The 23,829-nt window shown below is 37.1% G+C and overlaps 1 protein-coding gene across 2 annotated transcripts in view; it reads right to left on the bottom strand.

Annotated features, from left to right (window-relative positions):
- The window catches only part of LOC127844182 (atrial natriuretic peptide receptor 1-like), an 87,804-nt gene that overhangs the window by 12,196 nt on the left and 51,779 nt on the right, over window positions 1–23,829 (bottom strand). For both annotated transcript variants that reach the window (XM_052374243.1, XM_052374244.1), the window contains 5 exons: window positions 20,176–20,322; window positions 12,547–12,670; window positions 9,464–9,532; window positions 7,593–7,767; window positions 2,694–2,792 (listed from right to left, as the gene is read on the bottom strand). In XM_052374243.1, the coding sequence (XP_052230203.1) occupies window positions 2,694–2,792; window positions 7,593–7,767; window positions 9,464–9,532; window positions 12,547–12,670; window positions 20,176–20,322 (614 nt within the window). The remainder of the gene's footprint in view (window positions 1–2,693; window positions 2,793–7,592; window positions 7,768–9,463; window positions 9,533–12,546; window positions 12,671–20,175; window positions 20,323–23,829) is intronic.

The following is a 23,829-nucleotide window of genomic DNA, read 5'->3' as shown; positions in this document are numbered from 1 at the left end:
GCCATTCTTTTACCATAAACCAATCAATATCGAAAAGCGTTATAACAGTCAACATCATAAAATACTTAGGCTAAATTAAACTCAATCATTGAACGAATATATGCGGAGCACAAATTGTTGCTGCGGGCGCAAAATAAAAATATTTTTATATGGTTTTAAGATTTTTAGGTGCGGAAAATCCATCAAACATGTAATCAATTTGTTGTGGCCTAAGGTTTACAAGAAGAAATTCGCTCGCCCCTGGAAACCATGCTGTTCAGACCACCAAAGCCATTTTCAAAGTAAATCAAAATATTATAGGAACATATGTTCTAAGCATGTTTCATTAAGATTGAACTAAAATGTGCCTTATAGAGAGTTCACAATGTTTCACTATAGCAATAAAAAGAAATCTGCCACCCACCTCAGGGCCTTGCTTTTGAACAAACTGGAAAAATTTTCAGACTCACCTTGCAATGGTATTTCTAATTAAAACAACAATCAACCCTCTTTAAAACACAAATCTTTGATAATCACACCAAAACTACCGACCTACATCCATAAACTGTGTGCCATAACAATTTGTGTTCCACTCTTATCAGTCTGAAGGTCATTGATGTGAGTTCCCAGCCGGGGCCTATAATTTCTGGGGACTAAGGGCTTTTAAGCTGCAAGCCTGTTACATCACATTAACAATTTAGACACAGTAAATAGAGAATTAATTAGTTGCTGATAAGCAGGTAGATGAATGGGATCATTGGAGAAATAAGAGTGCATTCCTGACAAGCCATACATTTATGATTAGATGTCAAACACAATTCAAATTATATACAGTTGTTTCTCCCCTAAGTAATTTTCTGTAAAATCAATATTACTACTTAAAATTTTGAGAATATTTGATAAGGGTTTGCAGATGGCAAATATATGTTTGTATCACTTCATCCCCAACCAATCATCAACATAATGATCCTCTTCAGAAAGAAACAAAAATAAATAATAAAAAATTGGCTATTTAACTGTATATCTTGTCGGCAGAATTAGTATTCAGATGAATGCATGGAGATGTTGAATATCATAATATGGATAAATTTCATGCAACGTGTACATTAGTAATTTCTTAGTAGAGTGTGAACAAGATTACACTATAAAGCCATGTTTTTCAACAGACCACAACCAAAATGGAACTCTGCCTAGATATCATTACAAGATAACCATAAGGATGTCCACAAGGTTTATCTATAGCCATATAAGGAATACTGCCCCGCCCCCAGGCGGCCATGTTTTTCAACGGACCGGAACAATTTTTTTACTCAACCAACATATCATTAAGACAAACATTTTGACAAAGTAACATGAAGATTGGGCATCAAATGTGACTTCTACAGTGTTCACAAGGTTTTTATTTTGTTTGACCTAGTTTTTGACCCAGCATGACCCAGTTTCGAACTCAGTCGAGGTATCATTATGACAAATGTTCTAACCAAGTTTCATGAAGATCACACAAGAAATGGCCTCTAGAGTGTTCACAAGGCAAAATGTTGACGACGCACGCATGACGTACAAAAGGCGATCCCAAAAGCTCACCATGAGCACGTTGTGCTCAGGTGAGCTAAAAAACGGACTTAAAACCGATATTAAATTGTTAGACAAATACTAAAACTTGTCTAAACCAATACTTGGCAATGATTAACATTCTCCCACTTTATTATTTTAAACAAAAAAACGCCACGTGAACGCTTGAATACATTCTGCACATATGGCATAAATTAAAATACATAATACGACAAACGAGACAAAAATCCAGAAATAATATAGAACAAGAAACCGTCGGAGACAGGTGATGCTCCCCAAAGTTTTTTTTTGTCACAATATTGCACTATATATTCAGATAAAAAGAAACGTCTTGAGGGCACAGTAGTTGGGGGACAATAATTTTTTTATAGAAAATTTCAAAGGGCCATAACTCTCTGAAAAATCAACGACCAGAACCCGCTGATTATATGCACATCTCCTCTTGGTAGGTAAGCTTCCCGTAAAGTTTCATTGAATTCCGGTCATTAGTTGCTGAGAAATAGCCCGGACAAAAATTGTGCATGGACGCACTGACACACGGACGGACAGACGAAGCGGCGACTATATGCTCCCAACATAAAAACAATAGATGAACAAGTAACAATACTTATCCACACAAAAACCCACGAAAACAACGTAAACAAATCGAAAGATTATTCCGATTTTATAATCCAGAATTTGAACGATGTTTACACTGTCCTTCATGAAAGGATATTGATTTGTGGGATTTCGTTTGCATATAGCCCTTTTTACTTAGTTTCTGGGGGGAAAAGGGTTAAGATTGTGGTGCATAAATATAGATAGATTATGTAGAAGTGAATGACTTCACATCTGACAGGTCTCCATGTACAACCACTTGTGAAGACGCAGAAACACTTGAAGCATTGAATCCCACATAGACAGCTGCCACAGCCATCTGCAAGTCTAATTAATCAAGCCAGAAGAATATACATATATCACAAAATTGTACACAATTTGGTATAATAATCTTTCTGTGCTGTGTCTTCTTAATATTTTGGATAATTACTTATATTCACACTGACAGTACATATACATAATAAAGGGTGCATATCTAATATATTGAAGTAAGAGACTGGGTGATACTGGACTGGGTGATTACTATAGGGCAGTGCAAGACTTACGTATGGAGCTGGACTCCATGCGGGATGCTATGTTCACTGTGTCTCCAAACAGGCAGTACCGGGGCATCTTGAGGCCAACAACACCCGCTACCACAGGACCTGCACAGAAGAAAAAGAGAGCCACAATGGTCCAGAGTGCTCACCTGGCAACTGACTAAAGATCATACTGTTGTGACAGTGTGAATCTTCAGGGTATCTGAGAAGCAATTCTTCTACACAGACAATAAGGGCAGTTGATTTGACATATTTTCTAGCCCTCATGCGAAGCTTAGATGCATGTTAAAAGAATTTCAAAGATATGCATTAGAGAAATCCTTTTGTGCGCTTTTGTGCGCTTGAATTTTTACATGTCTATTTATGCTCTTGGACAACAAGGACAATTAGGCCAGTTGATTTTGCAGCATCTATTAACACTTATGTCTAGTTTAGATGGATTTAAAAATCACTTGCATGGTAATTCAGTAACATCCTTGTGGGATGGAGTGTGTCATGCAGGGTCAGAGGTCAACAGTTATGTCAGTTTTAAGTAAATTATAAAAATAGTCCAACAATCTATGTCACAGTTTAAAGTAAATTATAAAAACAATGTCAGAAACACAATGCCCCCTACTGTGCCGCTTTGATACATGGTTTTTTACCTTTGACCTTGAAGGATGACCTTGACCTTTCACTACTCAAAATGTGCAGCTCCATCAGATGCACATGCATGCCAAATATCAAGTTGCTCTGTGAATGGACATAGAAGTTATGAGCATTTTTCAAAACCTTAATGCGAAACCTAAATGCAAAGTGTGACGGAAGGACAGATGGACCATTCAATCACTATATGCCCTCCTTCGGGGGCATACAAATTCTACGTCACAGTTTTAAGTAAATTATAAATGTTGGTCATGGTTTTGCCACATTTTAAAGTAAATTACCAAAAAAAGCAAAATGCCCGAATTCACCATTAAAAATAAAATTTAAGTCAACTATAATAATTATCACCTAAATGATAGACCAGCCAGAATACAATTTCGAATAACTAGGCAGATGTTACAATAATCATGTCATGGTTGTTGCAGCAGAGAAACCTAGATCCCGAACATCAACATCACAGGTCCAAAACCCAGACCCTTAATATCAACATCACTAGGTCAAAACCTAGACCCTGAACATCAACATCACTAGGTCAAAACCTAGACCCTTTATATCAACACCACTAGGTCCAAACCCAGACCCTTAATATCAACATCACTAGGTCAAAACCTAGACCCTGAACATCAACATCACTAGGTCAAAACCTAGACCCTGAACATCAACATCACTAGGTCAAAACCTAGACCCTTAATATCAACACCACTAGGTCAAAACCTTGGCCCCTAATATCAACATCACTAGGTCAAAACCTAGTCCCTGAACATCAACATCACTAGGTCAAAACCTAGACCCCTAATATCAACACCACAAGTCCAAAACCTAGACCCTGAACATCAACATCACTAGCTCAAAACCTAGACCCTGAACATCAATATCACTAGGTTAAAACCTAGACCCTTAATATCAACACCACTAGGTCAAAACCTAGACCCTTAATATCAACATCACTAGGTCAAAACCTAGAACCTGAACATCAACATCACTAGGTCAAAACCTAGACCCTGAACATCAACATCACTAGGTCAAAACCTAGACCCTTAATATCAACACCACTAGGTCAAAACCTAGACCCTTAATATCAACATCACTAGGTCAAAACCTAGACCCTGAACATCAACATCACTAGGTCAAAACCTAGACCCTGAACATCAACATCACTAGGTCAAAACCTAGACCCTTAATATCAACACCACTAGGTCAAAACCTCTACCTTTAATATTAAAATCACTTGGTCAAAACATAGACCCTGAACATCAACATCACTAGGTCAAAACCTAGACCCTCAGAACCTCAACATCACTAGGTCAAAACCTAGACCATCGGAACATCAACAACACTAGGTCAAAACCTACACCCTTAGAACCTCAACATTGGTAGGTCAAAACCTAGGCTCTTAACATCAACATCATTAGATCAAAACCTAGACCCTTAATATTATCATCACTTGGTCAAAACCTAGACCCTGAAAATCAACATCACTAGGTCAAAACCTAGAACCTCAAAAGAGCAATATCACTAGGTCAAAACCTTTACCTTGAACATCAACATCAAAAGGTCAAAACATAGACCCTGAACATCAACATCACTAGGTCAAAACCTCTTCAGCATGGATGAGCTTTAAAATAACAATGTTGAAATAGCCAGTAATGTTTGATAAAATGTCACAAGGTTATAGTTCAAGGTCAAAGGTTAAAAAAGTCTAAGGCATAAATATGATTTTATCTAATTAGGTACAAGTTTGTGACAGAGTAGAGCAAACAAAAACCATGTTCACAAGTCAAGATGATGATTCAAGGTCATATATAGGAAAGATTGACCGTTTGTCAAATCTTTTCTTTAAGAAGACTATATTTGAATTTCTTTGTGACAATGGCACTGTTGTAAATACTCTCAATGCTTGGTCATGAGTGCAGCTTATATTATAACAATTCTAAAAGATAGCATTTGCTGTGGTGATGTAATAAGAAAAAGTAAATTCCATCTACTGGTAACTTAACAAAAAAACAAAACAATTTGGACACTTAAAAAAAAATCTCTACTAATTTTTCAGGAATTTCCTTTTATAGATTTGTACTTATTACCAATACAGCAAAAGCGGACATACATGTTTTTCAGCTTATTTGTTCATTCTAAGGGTGGGTAAACGTATAGGTGGGATGGGGATGGCATGAACATAAGAGTGTTTGACTGAAGCCAAGGTGACTCCCGATGAGTGTAAATTTGGGACACAAGGTTTCATTTAATAATATACAGTAAAAAATTGAACTAACGGTCACTTGAGAATAACTGTCAACTGCAGACAACAGTCAATCTGGATTTCCCTGACAAAAATCACTGTATATTACACTTGAGAATAACAGTCAATATATTCCACTCTGAAAGGCATTTTTGAACTGAAAACAACAGTCACGCGTCAGTCGTTACGAGCGAAAATTAAAAACACAACAGGTGCACATAACAATAAATTAAGAATGTGTGTAAGAAGCAATCATCGGCTGAATTCATAACGACTAAGCATGAGCGCATAACAAAGTCAATAGATCTGTATCGCTGATAAGGTGTTAAAAACAACACTAAGCTGGCCAGTGTTGTTATAAAAAGGCGATAAAAATGATTAGTGATCGTATGTTCAGGAAAAACATTGAGTTGCAACTTATATAACAAACTAAATATTTTTTAACAAGATTTGGTGTCTCTTTCTTTATATACTTAGAACGATACAGTTATACAGTACGTTCGGTTTATGACAGCCAATCCGCTTTTATATTTGTTTGGACATGATGTTAATGACACATGACAATCTTTACTTAAAAATACATCCCAATGAATGTAAGATTAACTCTCGGATTCACTGAATGAACAAGATGTATGATTAAACAACAATAATATCCTTGATAAAGTCATAGATTCAGTTTAAATATAGTTGTGAAATTAAATCAATTCATAAGACATTATTCTGTATTATTAAAAAAAAGCATTTATGCTATAATGCTTAGGCCTTGTTATCGGCAATGAGCCTTTGTTTTAAACTCTGTGCAAATAACTGGGCGGGGTTAACGACGTGGCAACACAACCAACTGACTAACCATCTAAAAAGTGGTGATCAGAGAATAGCAGTCACTCGTTGACAACAGTCACTTAGGCAATTTTCCTTGACTGACCGCTGTTCTCAATTTTGACTGTATCTTGCTTAAATTGGCCTTTACCTATTTTATTCACACAGCAAATCCAATTGATGTAATCAAAACCAAATGGTTGGCTAACTTTTAGGGCAGGCATTAGACCTCTAAAAATGTCATACAGTGGAATCCCTCTAAACAGGACGACCCCGGGACCGGGAGGAATTCCGGTTTTGAGAGGATTCCGGTTTATAGGGGAAGTTGACTGTTTTACTTTCAGAGGGTCAATTACATAGGCTTATGTGGAAAAATACATACTTGCAGCTAATTTCAATAGTTTATTTATACATAACATGCATTAATTGTGCAGCATCTTGAGTGTAGTTTAGGCAACATCTCTGACTCTTTGATCAGTTTGGTTTTGTCTTCTAGAGACATTTTATCGTGCCTTCGCTTAGGAGGAGGTTTGAACATATTTAGTCTTCCTTATATTAATTGCCAAGTAGAAAATATAAATGAATATCTAAATGCAACTGCGTCAAGAACTCTGCAAATCACCATTTTATGACACTTAATTAGCAATTGTAATAAACAATTCACAATTAAATAGCAGTAAGCTTATTAAAATTTAGGATGGCTTCTTACATCGAAAAACAAAACACACTAAAGAACCCTATAGTGTTATCAGTAATTATAATCAGTCTTATCACTTAATTAACCGATATGTACATCACACGCCAAGTCTCGTTAAATTGTTTTGCGATTTTTACAGTTTGCAAAATTTTCGACCACCTTTATTAATTTCATGCCTCTTTAATCCGCTATTCACCAGTTTTTGACTCTAGGTCTGAGGTGCAATTAACCGATCCTGACCGGTTTAGAGAGGTACAATTACGTATGGAATGACTCACGTTTGATCCAAAGAATGACCGGTTTTCGGAATTGAGGGGATTCCGGTCTTGTGGAGATATTTTATGCATGGTTTTATAGGGAAAAAATTGAGCCCGGACAAATTGTCCGGTTTAGAGAGGATTCCGGTATATAGAGGATCCGGTTTAGAGGGTTTCCACTGTATTTAAAATTCTTCCTATTTTACTCAATACCGATAACCCTCCACCTTTTTTAGTGAAAGGTGCATTACCAGAGTGAAGCCCTATTCGAATCTGCAGGGGCACAAAGGGCAGGTGTCTGATGACAAATCCCTTTGAAACATGACGGATAGCAAGGGCCATGTTGCAGATCTCAGTAGCATGTCGATCTCCGATCACTTCCGGTAGTCCTGATACGCACATGTAAGCATCACCAATTGTCTCTACCTGTAAAAGGCTCCATATAAGTCGCGTTCTGAGAAAACTCAGCATAATGCATGTGCTTTTAGTGTTGTCCCAGATTAGCCTGTGCAGTCTGCACAGGCTAATCAGGGACGACACTCCGTTTTTATGACATTTTTCGTTTAAATGAAGTCTCTTCTTAGCAAAAATCCAATTTGGTGGAAAGTGTTGTCCCTGATTAGCCTGTGCAGACTGCACAGGCTAATTTGGGACAACACTTTCCGCACATGCATTATGCCCAGTTTTCTCAGAACACGACTCATATTATGCTTAAGTGGTTACCACTCAGATGCTCTCCTTGACACTTTGATAGTCCCTTAGAAAAGAACATTAAATGTAAGACCTTTCTTCCTAGATTCAAATTATAAAGGCTTCACTTACAACCCAAAGATGGGCATCAAATAGCCTTTAAGTTAAAACCTATCCAGACTGGGAGTTATTCACAGGCTATTCTGGTTTAATGGTGGCTGCATATAGCTATTTCCACTTTGCGTGCGAGTGGGAAACAGTTAACAATAATTGGTAGTGTAACAAGTAACCTTTCGAAAGTAAGCATAAAGGTTATCACAGAATTTTTAGAGTTTCATAAAGTGGCAGGCTTTAAAGAGATTCTCAACTCATGATATTCAGTAGAAACTATACTCATATCTGTGCAAATATTGAAAATTGACTGTTAGTGTTAAATAAAATCCATACAAACATTATTGAGGAACTTCTATTTTTCAAAATTTGAAGCAAAGTACAAATATAGAGCTCATTGCTTTCAATTTGGGAGATGACCAATATGTCAAAGTAAAAATATTAAAAAAATTATTTATTTTTTTAATTTGGGAAATTTCTCTATCAATTTTGGGGAAAAAATGACCTTATTTTCAATTGGGAAGGGGCCTAATTTTGGCCCCTGTTATATAAGGTGAAAAGCCCTGGCTATAGTCTTATAAGGAAAAAATGCCCCGCCCCCTGATCGGCATGTTTTTTAATCAACCGGAACCATTTTCAAACTCATCCAAGATATCATTATGACAAATCTTGTGATGAAGTTTCATGATGATCCGACTATAAATGTTTACTCTAGAGTGTTAACAAGGTTTTACAATAACCGTATAAGGAAAAATGCCCTGCACCCTAGCGGCCATGTTTTTCAACCAACCACATTCATTTTCAAACTCCACCAAGATATCATTGTCACAAAACTTTTGAAAAATTTAATGAAGATTGGACAATTAATGTTGCCTCTAGAGTGTTAACAAGGCAAAGTGAACGCTGCACGATTTATGACTGACAAAAGGCGATCACAAAAGCTCACCATTAGCACATTGTGCTCAGATGAGCTAAATATATATATATATATTAATGAAATAAGTTAATTTCTAATAATATAGAACAAACAAATTCGGACATTGATAAGAGCACATAAAAATAATCTGAGAAAACAAATAAAAAAACATCAATAATATAATTATATTATGTCTGTTACACAAAATTTTAATTAAATAATGAATACATTTGGACCGTGTATAAAACTGGGCTTAATGCATGCATGAAGTCTCTGGCCAGATTAGCCTGTGCAGACTGCACAAACTACTCTGGCCAGACACTTTTCACACATGAATTAAACCCCCTTTTGACAGAGCACGGCACATTTTTTTTAATGAACAGTTGACTGACTCCAGGTACATACCTTGTACACTTTGAACATATCAATGGTACTGTCAAAGGCAGTGTAGAGGTCGTTCAGAAGGTCAACCACCTACAAACAAAACATCTTGATACAATCAAGGCTTAACCCTTTACCACATAGATATGTACTTTCACGTATTGTTTGTGCACTAGATAAATATAATTCAAGACCTTTTTTACAAGATTCAAGTTTTTAAGGCTTCATTTCCAACCTTATGTACTGATGAGCAACAAACAGCATAAAACCTGAATAGACTGCGAGTTATAACTCGCATGCTGTTCTGGTTTTATGATGTTTGCACTTTATAGCCATCTCCACTTTGGCTCTGAGTGGGAAAGGGTTAAATCACATGTTTTATGTGGTGTCCCATAAAGTGAAAGCTTGAAATATCTTCTCTTTGAAACTGTAACCTTCGCAGTTTTGGTATTTGTGATGTTCCATTACCAAATTTATTCACATAATGTAACTGGGGTAAACATGTTCCAAGCCTTTGGGGTAACTTATTTTCCTTATTTGTATTACCTGGTAAAAGCAAGTTAAAATCTCCACAATTAGAAAGCTGCATGGAAGCAAAGATATTTACTCTTCAGCATCATGGAACCATAGTACAAAAATCGTTATGAATGAAATGTACATAAGTCAACGCTAAACATACTCCCACTATTGTGTTTGGAGTAAAATACCCTCCATTTACCCATATCACATGGCTTAAGAGGCAATGAGATGAACTAGAATGCAAAAGTTTCCTAAGCGAAATGAAGAAGGTCTCCAATGGAAACCCTTATTAACAATGGTTGATCATCTGACATCCTTCTTTGCAGCTAATCAAGCCATAATCACTGTTTTTAAAAGGATTTAATGATATTTCTAGACAAATCAAAAGTACCATCATCTTTCTACACCTGCCAAACCCTAGTGTCTGTGCTAAGTCATCTTTCTAGACCTGCCAAACCCTAGTGTCTGTGCTAAGTCATCTTTCTAGACCTGCCAAACCCTAGTGTCTGTGCTAAGTCATCTTTCTAGACCTGCCAAACTCTAGTGTCTGTGCTCAGTCATCTTTCGAGACCTGCCAAACCCTAGTGTCTGTGCTAAGTCATCTTTCTACACCTGCCAAACCCTAGTGTCTGTGCTAAGTCATCTTTCTAGACCTGCCAAACCCTAGTGTCTGTGCTAAGTCATCTTTCTAGACCTGCCAAACCCTAGTGTCTGTGCTAAGTCATATTTCTAGACCTGCCAAACCCTAGTGTCTCAGACCTGTTTACCCTACCGATTGCTTCTCAGTAGTATGGAGGGCATCTCTCAGTAGTTTTGGACTGTTGTCAGTAGTTTTAAACTTTTCAATCATTTTGAGCATTAAAACACCATGACTGGGTCACATATCAGTTTAACGGTACATAAAGCATTAGATGAATCTAGTTGCTAATAATTAAATCTGTTAAGTGATTGTTTTGCTTTGAATTGTTACAGCCTGTGCCATTTGGTTTGGGAAAATTCATGCGATAAACCACGAAATTGGAAAAAAATAGCGCGATAAACCATGAAATTGGGAGACATTCAGCATTATACGTATGATTATAAGTAACAGTATTTAAATTGTTTTTAAGTGCATGTTTGACAGCATTTTATATTATAAAGTGCTGCTTCAATGTCTTCTTACAATGAAGACAATATTTAGTAAATATCCATCCACATGCATATTAAATTTACAATAATCTATAGATTCTCAAATAAACCATTTGATCATAAGCTCTTTAAGAATAGCTATTAATTTAATTCTGTATTTTTAAAAATTAAATATCATAAGGGGGAAACAAACAAATATTGACAAACATCCTTTAGTGTTCTTGTTGTGTAAATGATATATTAAATGGAGTTAAAATAATATATTTTATTTGTTTACCCAAAGACCTATAGAATCTATAGGTCTTTGGTTTACCTTTCAATATTTTACACTTGACAACCTCAGTTCAATGCTATTTCATTAAACTGAACAGCGTAACAAATATAATAAAGCAGAATACGCATATAAATCTGATTATACACAGATCCACTAACATATAAATCAAATCATGTTTGTCTCTTTTCATTTTCGAACAATACTCATCTTATTATAATAAATGCTTTAACTTTGTGAGTAGACAATTTCCAACACTTGTTTCCGTGACACACATTCACTGTGCAGATTTCTGATAAATAATTTTTTCAAATCTCAAACGTAGTATTTTGCGTGAATTGACACACGCATTACATTATTCCCTAATGACCATATGATATCCGTTGTTAATTTGAATGGTATTTATTATTTTCGCCGTTAATCGCAATTTCTCGTCTGCTTGCCACCATCTTGGATGTGTGTAAAAACAGGCGTGCTCAATCCTGATACATCGACTATTGTCAGTATTCTCCGCAATAGAAAGAGAGATGTGTATACTGGATAGCAACGTAAAATGGTACATATTCGACTAAATTTGCGAACCAATACGCAAGTCAGTTCGGTGACGACTCGACAAGCTCGATCAGCACTCGTTCCCCGGGAGGCTTGAATATCAATTTTTTTACTACGCAAGCGCCAAAATGATTATGATTGATACATTACCCGTTAAGACTGAAAATAAGCGAAAGTACGATTAAAAACTGAAATTTGACCATTTTGATCGATGGATCCATAGTTTTTCAGTACAAATCCGTAGTGCGTAGTTTAGCCCAATAATCCGTAGTAACTACGGCGAATCCGTAGAAGTAAACAGGTCTAGTGTCTGTGCTAAGTCGTCTTTCTAGACCTGCCAAACCCTATTGTCTGTGCTCAGATATGAGCCACCTTCTGGCTGGAAAAACGTGGCTTAATGCATGTGCGAAAAGTGTTTTCTAAATTAGCCTGTGCAGTCTGCACAGGCTATAAATCAAAGACAACACTTTCTGTTTTTATGGTATTCATTGATTCATGAAAGTCTCTTCTTAGCAAACATCCAATTTTGGCGAAGTGTTGTCCCAGACTAGCCTGTGGTGACTAAACAGTCCTATTTGTGCTTACACTTCAGCACATGGATTAACCACAATTTTCCCAGAATTAGACTAATATGTACCTGAATTGGGCTACTCTGCGCGCATATGGTGGTGAAACCCACTATGTCTGAGAAGTAAATGGAGACACTGTCATATGCTTCGGGCTCCACCTTTCTTCCTGATTGAAGCTGCTTTGCTATTGACCTGGAAAGAAGCATGACAGTTAAAATTGGGTTTTGTGCATTATTAATTTGAAAACATACCATAATCTAACAAGAGTTTGGGTTGGATAAACACACATGCACAATGCCCGTGCTTAATAGACAATGTCTTAGACATATAGTACAACTTTGTAATTAATATTTTTGGCCATTTTATACCCTTTATTTCTTCTGTTTACTTTTTAAATGCTGCTAAATTTCCGGAAATATCAGAAAGTAGTGATTAGCGTGCATATCGAATTGATATTTGTATAACGAAAGGATTCGTAGTCGAAATAGATGCTTTGCGTATTTTCACTGCTACAGTATAATTACCTCCCTTAGTTTTAAATTTGCCAGGTAAACAATATGAAATTGTAACTTGTTCTTCATAAAGTAAGTTAATTGTATGGCTAAAAATAAGGTATTAAGCATTTAAAGAGTATTTGATATTTAAGGAATGTTTCTAGTAAAATCCTGCGTATATATTCGGCTTGTTTCCGTGTTAGTGAAGGAGAAATGCTGATCGGTAATCTCCGTAGAGTGCGGATGGAATTCAGAAGCGTCGGTAGTTTCCGGATCGTGTCTTTCCGTTGGCTAGGTGGCGCTCTGTTCGCTAGTATTTAAAAGGCTTGCAAATAGGCAAGTGGGGGAGTCCTCCGGTGTATGCGAGCGGATCAACATCTGAAGAAAAGGGACGTTACTCTAAAAGAACAGTATTCTGGAGCAGTTGGGTATTTACGTTGGCTTCAAGCTTTAAACGGTGCTGCCCGGGCTGCAGAGTTCCTGTTTCTTGGAGAGGGTCTTCAGATGGTTGGAATCTACGGACGTCGTACAAGGCAGTGACGGAAGCTTCACCTAAGGCCTTGGGGTGACGTGAGCCAGTGTCTTCGCGGAAGCCAGTAGCCTCACGGAGGCGGTGACATGTAGCTTCACGGAAGCCGGAGGATTCGTGGAAGGAACATCGGCATTGTGAGGCCGCGCACATAGCGCTCGGTGGCGACCTCAGGAAATCGGTCGAAGGCATCGATTCCCCTCTTTTGGTCGGATTGTATATATTTAAGGCGACTCAATTACTCTTCATTTTCCAATCATAAGGCAGGTAGCCTGAGAAAAATTAGTTTTTATTAATTGTTATTTGTAATCGGCCTTCCGAGGGTTTCGGAAGGCACATCATCATTGTGAGGCCGCGCACATAGCGCTCGGTGGCGGCCTCAGGTAGTCGGCGGCTCGCGCTACATATTTGGTGGCAGCGGTGGGATAGGGTACAGAAACCTATCGACAGTTCTAACCTGTCAAGCCCAGGCCTCAAAATGGCTCAAGGTGGTGACGCAAGTCTTCTTGAAGCAATGGAGCGGTTGAAGCGGGAAAATGAAGCCCTCGTTAAAAAGTGTGAAACGTTGACTTTGGAGAAGGAACTTGATAGATTAGAGCGTGACAAAATCCAGACTCGCTTCTCTACTCCTGGTCTAGAAACAGAGACACCTAAGCCTCAATCAAAGTTATTTATTCCCGGAGAAAATGTAACAACAAGAAAGAAGACTTCATTGAAGCCTTCAGCTTCAGTGAAGGCAGCTACATATGATGGTCAATCATCGTGGCGAGATTATAGAGCGCACTTTGAGACGTGCGCTGAGATTAATCAATGGGACTACAACGACAAGGGATTGTATTTGGCAGTGTCGTTGCGTGGCCAAGCGCAAGGGGTATTGGGAAACCTTGCACACAATTCCAGAGATTATGATTCACTGTTGCAAGCCCTAGAAGAACGTTTTGCGCCTCCTAACCAGACGGAACTGTACAGAGTGCAGAGTTACGCGATCGCAGACAAAAAGCATCGGAAACCTTGGGAGAGTTGGGGCAAGACATTCGACGGTTAACCAACCTGGCATACCCCTCTGCACCGGCAGACCTGAAAGAAACATTGGCCAAAGATCAGTTTCTTGATGCTCTTCAAAGTGCGGACATGAGACTACGCATCAAACGGGCCCGACTAGTAAGCCTCAATGATGCCATCAGGCACTCTGTGGACTCGAAGCCTTTTATCGTGCAGAAAGAGCAAAGTCCGACGGCCATGTGTCTGCGGTAGCTACAGATGCCAATAAGCCAATGAAGCAAATCGATTAGCTTCAAAAGATGGTCAGCATGTCTTGGAGAGATAAGCGGAGGCATGGCAAGCCTCGGTGACATTATCATTGGATGTGATAATGGGGGCTTTGTGTTTTCGGTTTAGTACGAACCATGTTAAGTAGTGAGTAATTTTATTTTTGGAACTGGTGTTGATACATTTATTGTCTCAGGAAGAGATTCGCTCTTTCATTGTGTTAGTTAGCTTTTATTGAAGTTTGTTTGTGTACAGTTTTTGGATTAGTTTTAATGTTTGATTGTATAAGTTTTGTATATTGGAATCGTGAGGGGACTCATGTCAAATCGGAGGCGTGGGTAATATAACGAAAGGATTCGTAGTCGAAATAGATGCTTTGCGTATTTTCACTGCTACAGTATAATTACCTCCCTTAGTTTTAAATTTGCCAGGTAAACAATATGAAATTGTAACTTTTTCTTCATAAAGTAAGTTAATTGTATGGCTAAAAATAAGGTATTAAGCATTTAAAGAGTATTTGATATTTAAGGAATGTTTCTAGTAAAATCCTGCGTATATATTCGGCTTGTTTCCGTGTTAGTGAAGGAGAAATGCTGATCGGTAATCTCCGTAGAGTGCGGATGGAATTCGGAAGCGTCGGTAGTTTCCGGATCGTGTCTTTCCGTTGGCTAGGTGGCACTCTGTTCGCTAGTATATAAAAGGCTTGCAAATAGGCAAGTGGGGGAGTCCTCCGGTGTATGCGAGCGGATCAACATCTGAAGAAAAGGGACGTTACTCTAAAAGAACAGTATTCTGGAGCAGTTGGGTATTTATGTTGGCTTCAAGCTTTAAACGGTGCTGCCTGGGCTGCAGAGTTCCTGTTTCTTGGAGAGGGTCTTCAGATGGTTGGAATCTACGGACGTCGTACAAGGCAGTGACGGAAGCTTCACCTAAGGCCTTGGGGTGACGTGAGCCAGTGTCTTCGCGGAAGCCAGTAGCCTCACGGAGGCGGTGACATGTAGCTTCACGGAAGCCGGAGGATTCGTGGAAGGAACATCGGCATTGTGAGGCCGCGCACATAGCGCTCGGTGGCGACCTCAGGAAATCGGTCGAAGGCATCGATTCCCCTCTTTTGGTCGCATTGTATATATTTAAGGCGACTCAATTACTCTTCATTTTCCAATCATAAGGCAGGTAGCCTGAGAAAAATTAGTTTTTATTTATTGTTATTTGTAATCGGCCTTCCGAGGGTTTCGGAAGGCACATCATCATTGTGAGGCCGCGCACATAGCGCTCGGTGGCGGCCTCAGGTAGTCGGCGGCTCGCGCTACATTTGCTTTATACCTTGATGTTCCTCCTATGAATGTTTTTAACAGGAGCCTTAATTTGTGGATACCACTGAATGTTTATAAGAATTTGCCTTGGAGTTTGTAACATCACTAGTATGACTGTTAAAATCCTTTTTTATTTTAAGTGAAATTATCGGACACTAGGTCCGAAATATTATCTGACCTGAGCAGATTGCATCAGAATTGTTCGAGGTCCATCTTTCACATAGGTTGAGTACAACAATCATATTGCAACTGAATAAATTATATGCCGTTACAATATTTGAAATTTTGTCTTTGACAACTGATTGTACCACACTTTCCTGAGACAATATTGGGAATGTGTTGTGCAGCAATGTCTATATAAAAAGCGTATACATTATTTTACAAACCCAAGCTACATCAAAGCTATATTGAATATATATAACCAACCAGCAGCTGTCACAGGGTCCAGTACTTTTGATTTGGTTTTCAGTATTATGTGTATTATGTTTGGGCCCTTATGAATACCCCCCCCCCCCCCCCCCCCCCCCCCCATACTCCTGGTTGGAGAGGAGCAAGCGTGAGATTAATTTTTTGCTCAGGAAAATTCTGTGGTCTGAGCTGGAATTGAACCAGGCGCTTCCGATTCCTAGACCAGCATCCTACCACTAGACCAAGGTCCCTCTCTTTAACCCCAGGCTGTCAAGCGGTCATACTTTTTCCTACTTTTTCCTACTATTTCCTACTTTTTCATCAGGATCCTACTTTTTCCTATTTTTTTACCAAATCTTCCTACTATTCCTACTTTTTCATTTTCAATGGAGAATTTTTTTTTTTAAAGAGTTAATTTAGTAAACTTGCAGGATGAATTAATCTATGGCATGACTGTATCCCTGTTAATGTGCATTCATCTAGATGAGACCTGACAACCCATGCTGACTGTCTGCTAGCACCTCTTCAGGAGCATAAATATTTATTTCTTGTGTAACTTTAAAAATTATTGACAAGTTTTTTTTTGAAGTAACAATAGTGCCTTGTTTACTTCCTTAGCATTTGTACACTGCAGACTTCACTGCCTTACACAGTTCCCAGTGATGCAAGAGCTGAGGGAACCCATTGTTTATTCCAGTTTTATTTTGTTTCCATTGACAACAATTTGCCCAAACCTTATGCATGTTTACATGATATTGCTGTTTGGAATGTAGAGATATAGAGATACATGTATTGTATGAGTGGTTATGTAATATGGAATTTATTACACAAGTTATTGGAAAAAAGATAAAACTGATGCTTTGCCGAGTTTTCATCATTTCCAAATATAATGTAATAAATTCTGTATTACATGACAACGGATATGATGTTCTATTGATATCATAGGTACATCATGTTTAGTAATTAAAGATACATGCACAGAGCCTAAATGCCCTGATACATTTTTATGCTCCCGGTAGGGTGGCATATTGCAGTTGTACTGTCAGTCCGTTTGTCTGTCTGTCTGTGTGTGTGTGTCCGTCCGAAAACTTTAATATGGGCCATAACTTTTGCAATATTGAAGATAGCAACTTGATATTTGGCATGCATGTGTATCTCATGAAGCTGCACATTTTGAGTGCTGAAAGGTGAAGGTCATCCTTCAAGGTCAAAAGTTAAAAAATACAATCCAAGGGAAGTAATAAGCTTTAAAAGGGAGATAATTTCTAAACCTGCCAAATGATATATTGAACTTTTATTTTAAAGCTGCGCAATAGTGGGCATTGTGTTTCGGACAAACACAATTCTTGTCTAATGATGCCATTGCTAGTGAGGTAACTTCAAGGTGTTAAAGCGAAGTATTAAAATTATTAAACAGCATTATTACACTCCCGCAAAGTCATCAATAATGTAAAAGCCATTATTTGAAACTGGAATAAACAATGCAGTGCAACTGTTTCATTGCCCAATCAATGCTGTCATAAAAGATGTCAGGTGATAAGGTCCTATCTCCAGTTGCATAATCTGCTCTGCAATGACCAGTCATTTTGAATGTAACTTAAGTCATTATAACTGCACCCTATTGTCAATTTAAAGGTTTCACAATGTAGCTGTAGCAAAGCATTTACACTGCTTTATATACTAGTATTAATCTTGTACAACAAGTTTGTGTATCACTAAATAAATTTGGTCTTCTGCTTAAGGATATAACATGCACAATATAATTACCATTTTTATATCGATACACAGAAGACCTCTAACCACTTATTTGATGATACACCAAAATGAACAGCATCTAATTACATGTATACTTCTTTATCAGGGTAGCTTTGCTTGAAACTTAATTATCATAGATACACTATAAGTGCTAAAATTCCTAGCGGGAAAACAAAGCTTAACCCTTCATGGATGGAGAAGTTGGACAACAGTGGAAAAACACTGGGATCATGGTGCAAGAGAGATACCGGCAATGAGTTCGCAAGATATTGTACTGTCTGAATGAAGTCCATTTTGTAGTAATTCTGGTGCTAATCAACTTATAAGTCATGCAGATGGATAAAAACACAAGGAAAACATGAAATACATGCATGATAATTCACAAAAGCGTTTTTTTGGAAGTGCCCAAAAGCCAAGCAGCTCTCAGGGTTGTGGGGATAAATCTATCTGTATTCAAGTACATCCATCACACAAGGAACAGGTACAAAAGGCTGAAATCTTCTGGGCCCTTAAGGTAGCTTCAAGTGGGTATCCATACAGAACATGTGATGGCACTCCTGCTCTGTTTCAAGCTATGTTTCCTGGACCTGTGTCTAAAAAATAAGTATTATGTATTCCTACTTTTGAGGGAAAAGTTCCTACTTTTTCCTACTTTTTTCCTACTTTTCTTGCAAAAGTAGTTCCTATTTTTTCCTACTTTTTGAAAAAAGGTCACTTGACAGCCTGTAACCCTTTACCACTTACATACATACAGTATTTACCCCTTTACCACTTAGATACATATTTACCCCTTTACCACTTAGATACATATTTAACCCTTAACCACTTAGATACGTATTTAACCCTTAGACACTTAAATACTCATTTACCCCTTAACCACTTAGATAGGTATTTAACCCTTAACCACTTAGATAGGTATTTAACCCTTAACCACTTAGATAGGTATTTAACCCTTAACCACTTAGATAGGTATTTACCCCTTTACCACTTAGATAGGTATTTAACCCTTAACCACTTAGATAGGTATTTAACCCTTAACCACTTAGATAGGTATTTAACCCTTTACCACTTAGATAGGTATTTAACCCTTAACCACTTAGATAGGTATTTAACCCTTAACCACTTAGATAGGTATTTAACCCTTAACCACTTAGATAGGTATTTAACCCTTAACCACTTAGATAGGTATTTAACCCTTTACCACTTAGATACGTATTTAACCCATTACCACTTAAGATACATATTTACCCCTTTACCACTTAGACACATATTTAACCCTTAACCACTTAGATACATATTTACCCCTTTACCACTTAGATACATATTTAACCCTTTACCACATAAATACATATTTAACCCTTTACCACATACATGTTGTAGATACGTATTCAACCCTTTACCACTTAGATACATATTTAACTCTTTACCACTGAGAAATGTATTTAACCATTTACCGCTTAGATACATTTTTAACACTTGACCACTTAGATACTAGTAAGTATTTTTATGCATTTGTAGTCCCTATGAAAGTTAACTTTAATTTGACCTTTTTTACTAAATTCAAGTTTGTAAGGCTTAATATCCAAACCTTAGATACTGATGAGAAGCAAACAGCATAAAACCTGAACAGACTGCAAGTTACTCGCAGGCTGGTTTTATGCTGGATGCACATAGACATTTTCTCTTTACTTTGCTAAGTGGGAATGGGTAAATGCATGTGTTTGTAAAAGGTCATTCCAGATTAGCCTATGCTATATACACAGGCTATTAAGAATGACACTTTCTTATTTTGTGGCATTGTTTGTTAAAAAGAAGTCTCTTATAAACTGCACAGGCTTATCTGTGAAGACATTGCATGCACATGCACTAAGCCCTATTGTCCTAAAACATTGTTCTTATTTTGGTGAACAAATCAGATTCAAAACTCACGGTGGAAGCATTCTATGAAGCAGCTCCTCCACTTTCTGTTTCTCCTCAAGGTATGCCTTGGTGCGCTCGGCTGCAAGTTGCTCCAAGTTGTCCGCATAGTCAGACATGCGCTGGAGGAGGTTGTCCATGATGTTTAATGTTTTTCCCCTGTGATGCAGTGCAAAATAAGGATACATGTATGAAACACACATCATGACTAGATTTTTATGAAAAATATCGTAAGTTGAGATTTTTTAATAATCTTTTTTAATAGAACAAGATAACCAAAAGCTCACTGGAGATCCTAAGAAACTGATTTGTTCTAGCAGCTTTTGAGCTGTTTCCAATAACCATTTTAGACCTTTGGCGAGATATCAGTACAATAAATGATCTAAGCAAGTTTCCTGACAATTGGACTAAACATGACTGACTTCAAGGGTGTTTTAAAGGTTGCAATATTTCTCAACCAATCAGAACTATTGCCTTTCTCAAACAAGACATCATTAAAAACAGTTAGTCTGATGAATAATATTGGTTTAATACTTAAGTTGAAAAACAGACAAAAGGGAAATTATTGTGCCAAAACTCTTTGCACCCCAAATTCCTTTCTTTACGAGCATTAATACATTACAGTCATTTAACAGTGAAATTTTAGCAAGATCCAGCCAGTAGATAAGAAGAGTTAAAAACTTAATTCTTTTGGGACCCTATACTCTAACGTCGAAATACAGACAAAGGGCCAATAATGCTGCCTAAATCTACTAATAAAGGTCATTAAACTGTGACACTTTGAGCACGATCTACCAAGTAGTTAAAGAGAAAATTGAAAATGCAGACCAAACTTAAAATTGCAATGCTTAATGCCTCTTACTCCATGGGGGCATACAAATGTGTCCAGTGAGTTTAAGGATGATTATAAGCAAAACAGGCAAATTGCTAGAGGTTTCACTAAAGCTTTATCAAGAAAACTGCCCCGCACTGTGGCTGCCATATTATATACCAAATTCGAACCATTTTCAAACGTGGCAGTCAGATATCAACAATCGTGCTGAGAATTTTCATGAGGATTGGACAAAAAAATGTGACTTGTAGTTTGTGCATAATGTTTCACATAGCAATATGTGGAAAACTCCCATGTTTTCAACAGACTGGAACCTTTTTTGAACTTGGCTCAGATATCATTAAAACATTAAGTTCTAAGAAAGTTTTATAAAGCTTGGACAAACCATGTGACTTCAAGAGTATGAACATGGTAAATATCCACACTGCATGATAAATGACAGACAATTGACAAATAGCAGGCTTTCCAGCAGCACCTTTGAAAAAACTAAGAGAAAACTAGGCAAATTATTTACAAAAAACTAGGAAAAAACTAGGAAAATGTAGGAAGGTTGAAACAAAAACTAGGAGTAACAACTAAGAAGTGTATTACCTTTTTCGACTTTTTCCTACCTGATTACCACAGTAACTGTACACATTTCATACAACAGGACTGTTAAGTTGACTAATGGCTATATTCTAGAACGTCACTCAACCTCCACCTCGACCTCAACTAATTATATGTAAATAACATATTCATAGGTGTGAAAAAATGTTTGTTTTGAATAACACGAGCGACCCTATTTTTGTTGCGACCCTAAAATTTGCTTTGCTATATTGAATCGACTTTGTAACAAAAAATTGTTTGTTTTGGGGCATTTTCTTATGTCCAACTTTACATTGTAAGAAAGGGTGTTGCATAGAAATTGTGAAGATTTCTGTCTATGATTATCGTTGGTGCATTATTCAGTTGCTTGTTTTAAAGGAAAAAGGTTCAATGGAAAACAAACAAAAATATGCTGACCTTACTTCCCTTATTTTTTTGCGATTAAAGTGGAAACAAACACCTTTTTTATCATATATACTAGTTATATCTTACAATAAAATATTTTAATATGGACACAATTTCATTAATGGCTTTTTTCAATATGGTATGTGACAAATGTTAATGCTATGTTATAATAACACCATTTGTTTCGTGACTGCTTGTGTTGACAAAAATATTTTGTATATTTCAGTGATTCTATAGGTTGTTTTTTTTTATTCTGTATGTATACAACTTGATAAAAAAAAAAAAAAAAGGCAAATGCTTTAGAATATAACAAGGGAATGGGAAGCATATTTGAAGCGCGACTTTATCAGAAACATTGACATTATTACTAGTAGTACATGTTTCATCATTATTGGAGTTGTAGATTCAAAGTCTTTAGTGTGTGGTCTCGATATGTGCACGGTCTGCAATACAATAAAACTATGGTATGCTATTAATACTTGCTTTCTTAATATAAGCATTCTATCTTCTATTTCGCAAATAATAAATTTTCTAAACACTTACGAAACCACATCACAAACTAAAAAGCCATAGACCCGAACTTACATCACACCATAAGCATATACAAAAAATCCTTTTTAAATGTAAATATGTGATGTGATTCAACTATTTGACTAACAAATGTATATTCATTACAGGTTAGAGGTTATGTGCTGGCTTTATAACATTGATTAAACACTGTTAAAATTATGTTGGGTAAATATGATTAAACGCAGCTTCAACTTTGATTTATGTAATTAAAATCAAACAATATAAATGGCTTCAAATGTTTATATTACCGATTTTTTTATATGAACATGAACTATTATCATATTCATTAAAGTGATTTTAACATATATCTATCTGTAATAGTTGTGGTTCCAAATCCGCAAAACAGCGTATTTTTCAGATTGCCCACACTTTGAAATAACTAAAACTACCAATGTGAGTGAAGGAGAGGACCGTTAGATAAAATCATGTGTATAATCATACTGATCAGATTTAACTGAGGTTGGATTACGTGGAGGAACAGTTCAGAATATAGCCATAAGTTTTCATTTGTAGTCATCACAGAGCTCAGTCCAACTTTCAGGTATCACCTATGAAGGCTAGACTATGTGACTAATAACACCAGACCCCACAAAGACTACCAAATATTGTCAGCTCAACATCCTAAAGGTCCTATTTTGAAACAAAATCTCTAAAACACATTAAAGGACAGTTTTACCTTATCCCAAAAAGTGCCCAATTAGTGAAAAACTAGGAATACTAGGAGTTTTTTTACAAAACCAGGAAAAACTAGGAGCACATTTAAACAAGACTATTTCCAAGCAATATAGTCCCCTACCGGCTCCACCATTGTCAGATTTTTTTATTTGTTGCCATAGCAACCAGAATTTTTGACGTAGGAACAAAATGAAATGACGTGCATAATGTCCATATTGCCATCTATTCATGTTTCAAGTTTCATGAAACAATATAAAGACTTTTAAAGTTATCGCAGGATCCAGAAAACCACCATTTGCAGCAGTATTTCTAGTCTATTTGTTGCCATAGCAACCAGAATATTTGACATAGGAACAAAGTGAAATGACGTGCATAATGTCCATATAGCCATCTATCCATGTTTCAAGTTTCATGAAAAAATATTAAGAACTTAGAAAAGTGTGACTGACTGAAAGACTGACAGACTGACAAACAGACAGACAGAGAGACAAAGCGCAAACCATAATTCCATTCCGGTGAAACCCGTAGGGGACAAAAACTAGGAAAACTAGGAAATACTAAGAACGCTGGAAAGCCTGATATAGTGACCACAAAAGCTC

The sequence above is a fragment of the Dreissena polymorpha genome, chromosome 9 (genome assembly GCF_020536995.1).
Source record: "Dreissena polymorpha isolate Duluth1 chromosome 9, UMN_Dpol_1.0, whole genome shotgun sequence".
Taxonomy (NCBI): domain Eukaryota; kingdom Metazoa; phylum Mollusca; class Bivalvia; order Myida; family Dreissenidae; genus Dreissena; species Dreissena polymorpha.
The sequence above is the reverse complement of the archived record's forward strand: the minus strand, read 5'-3'. Positions and strand labels throughout refer to the sequence as shown.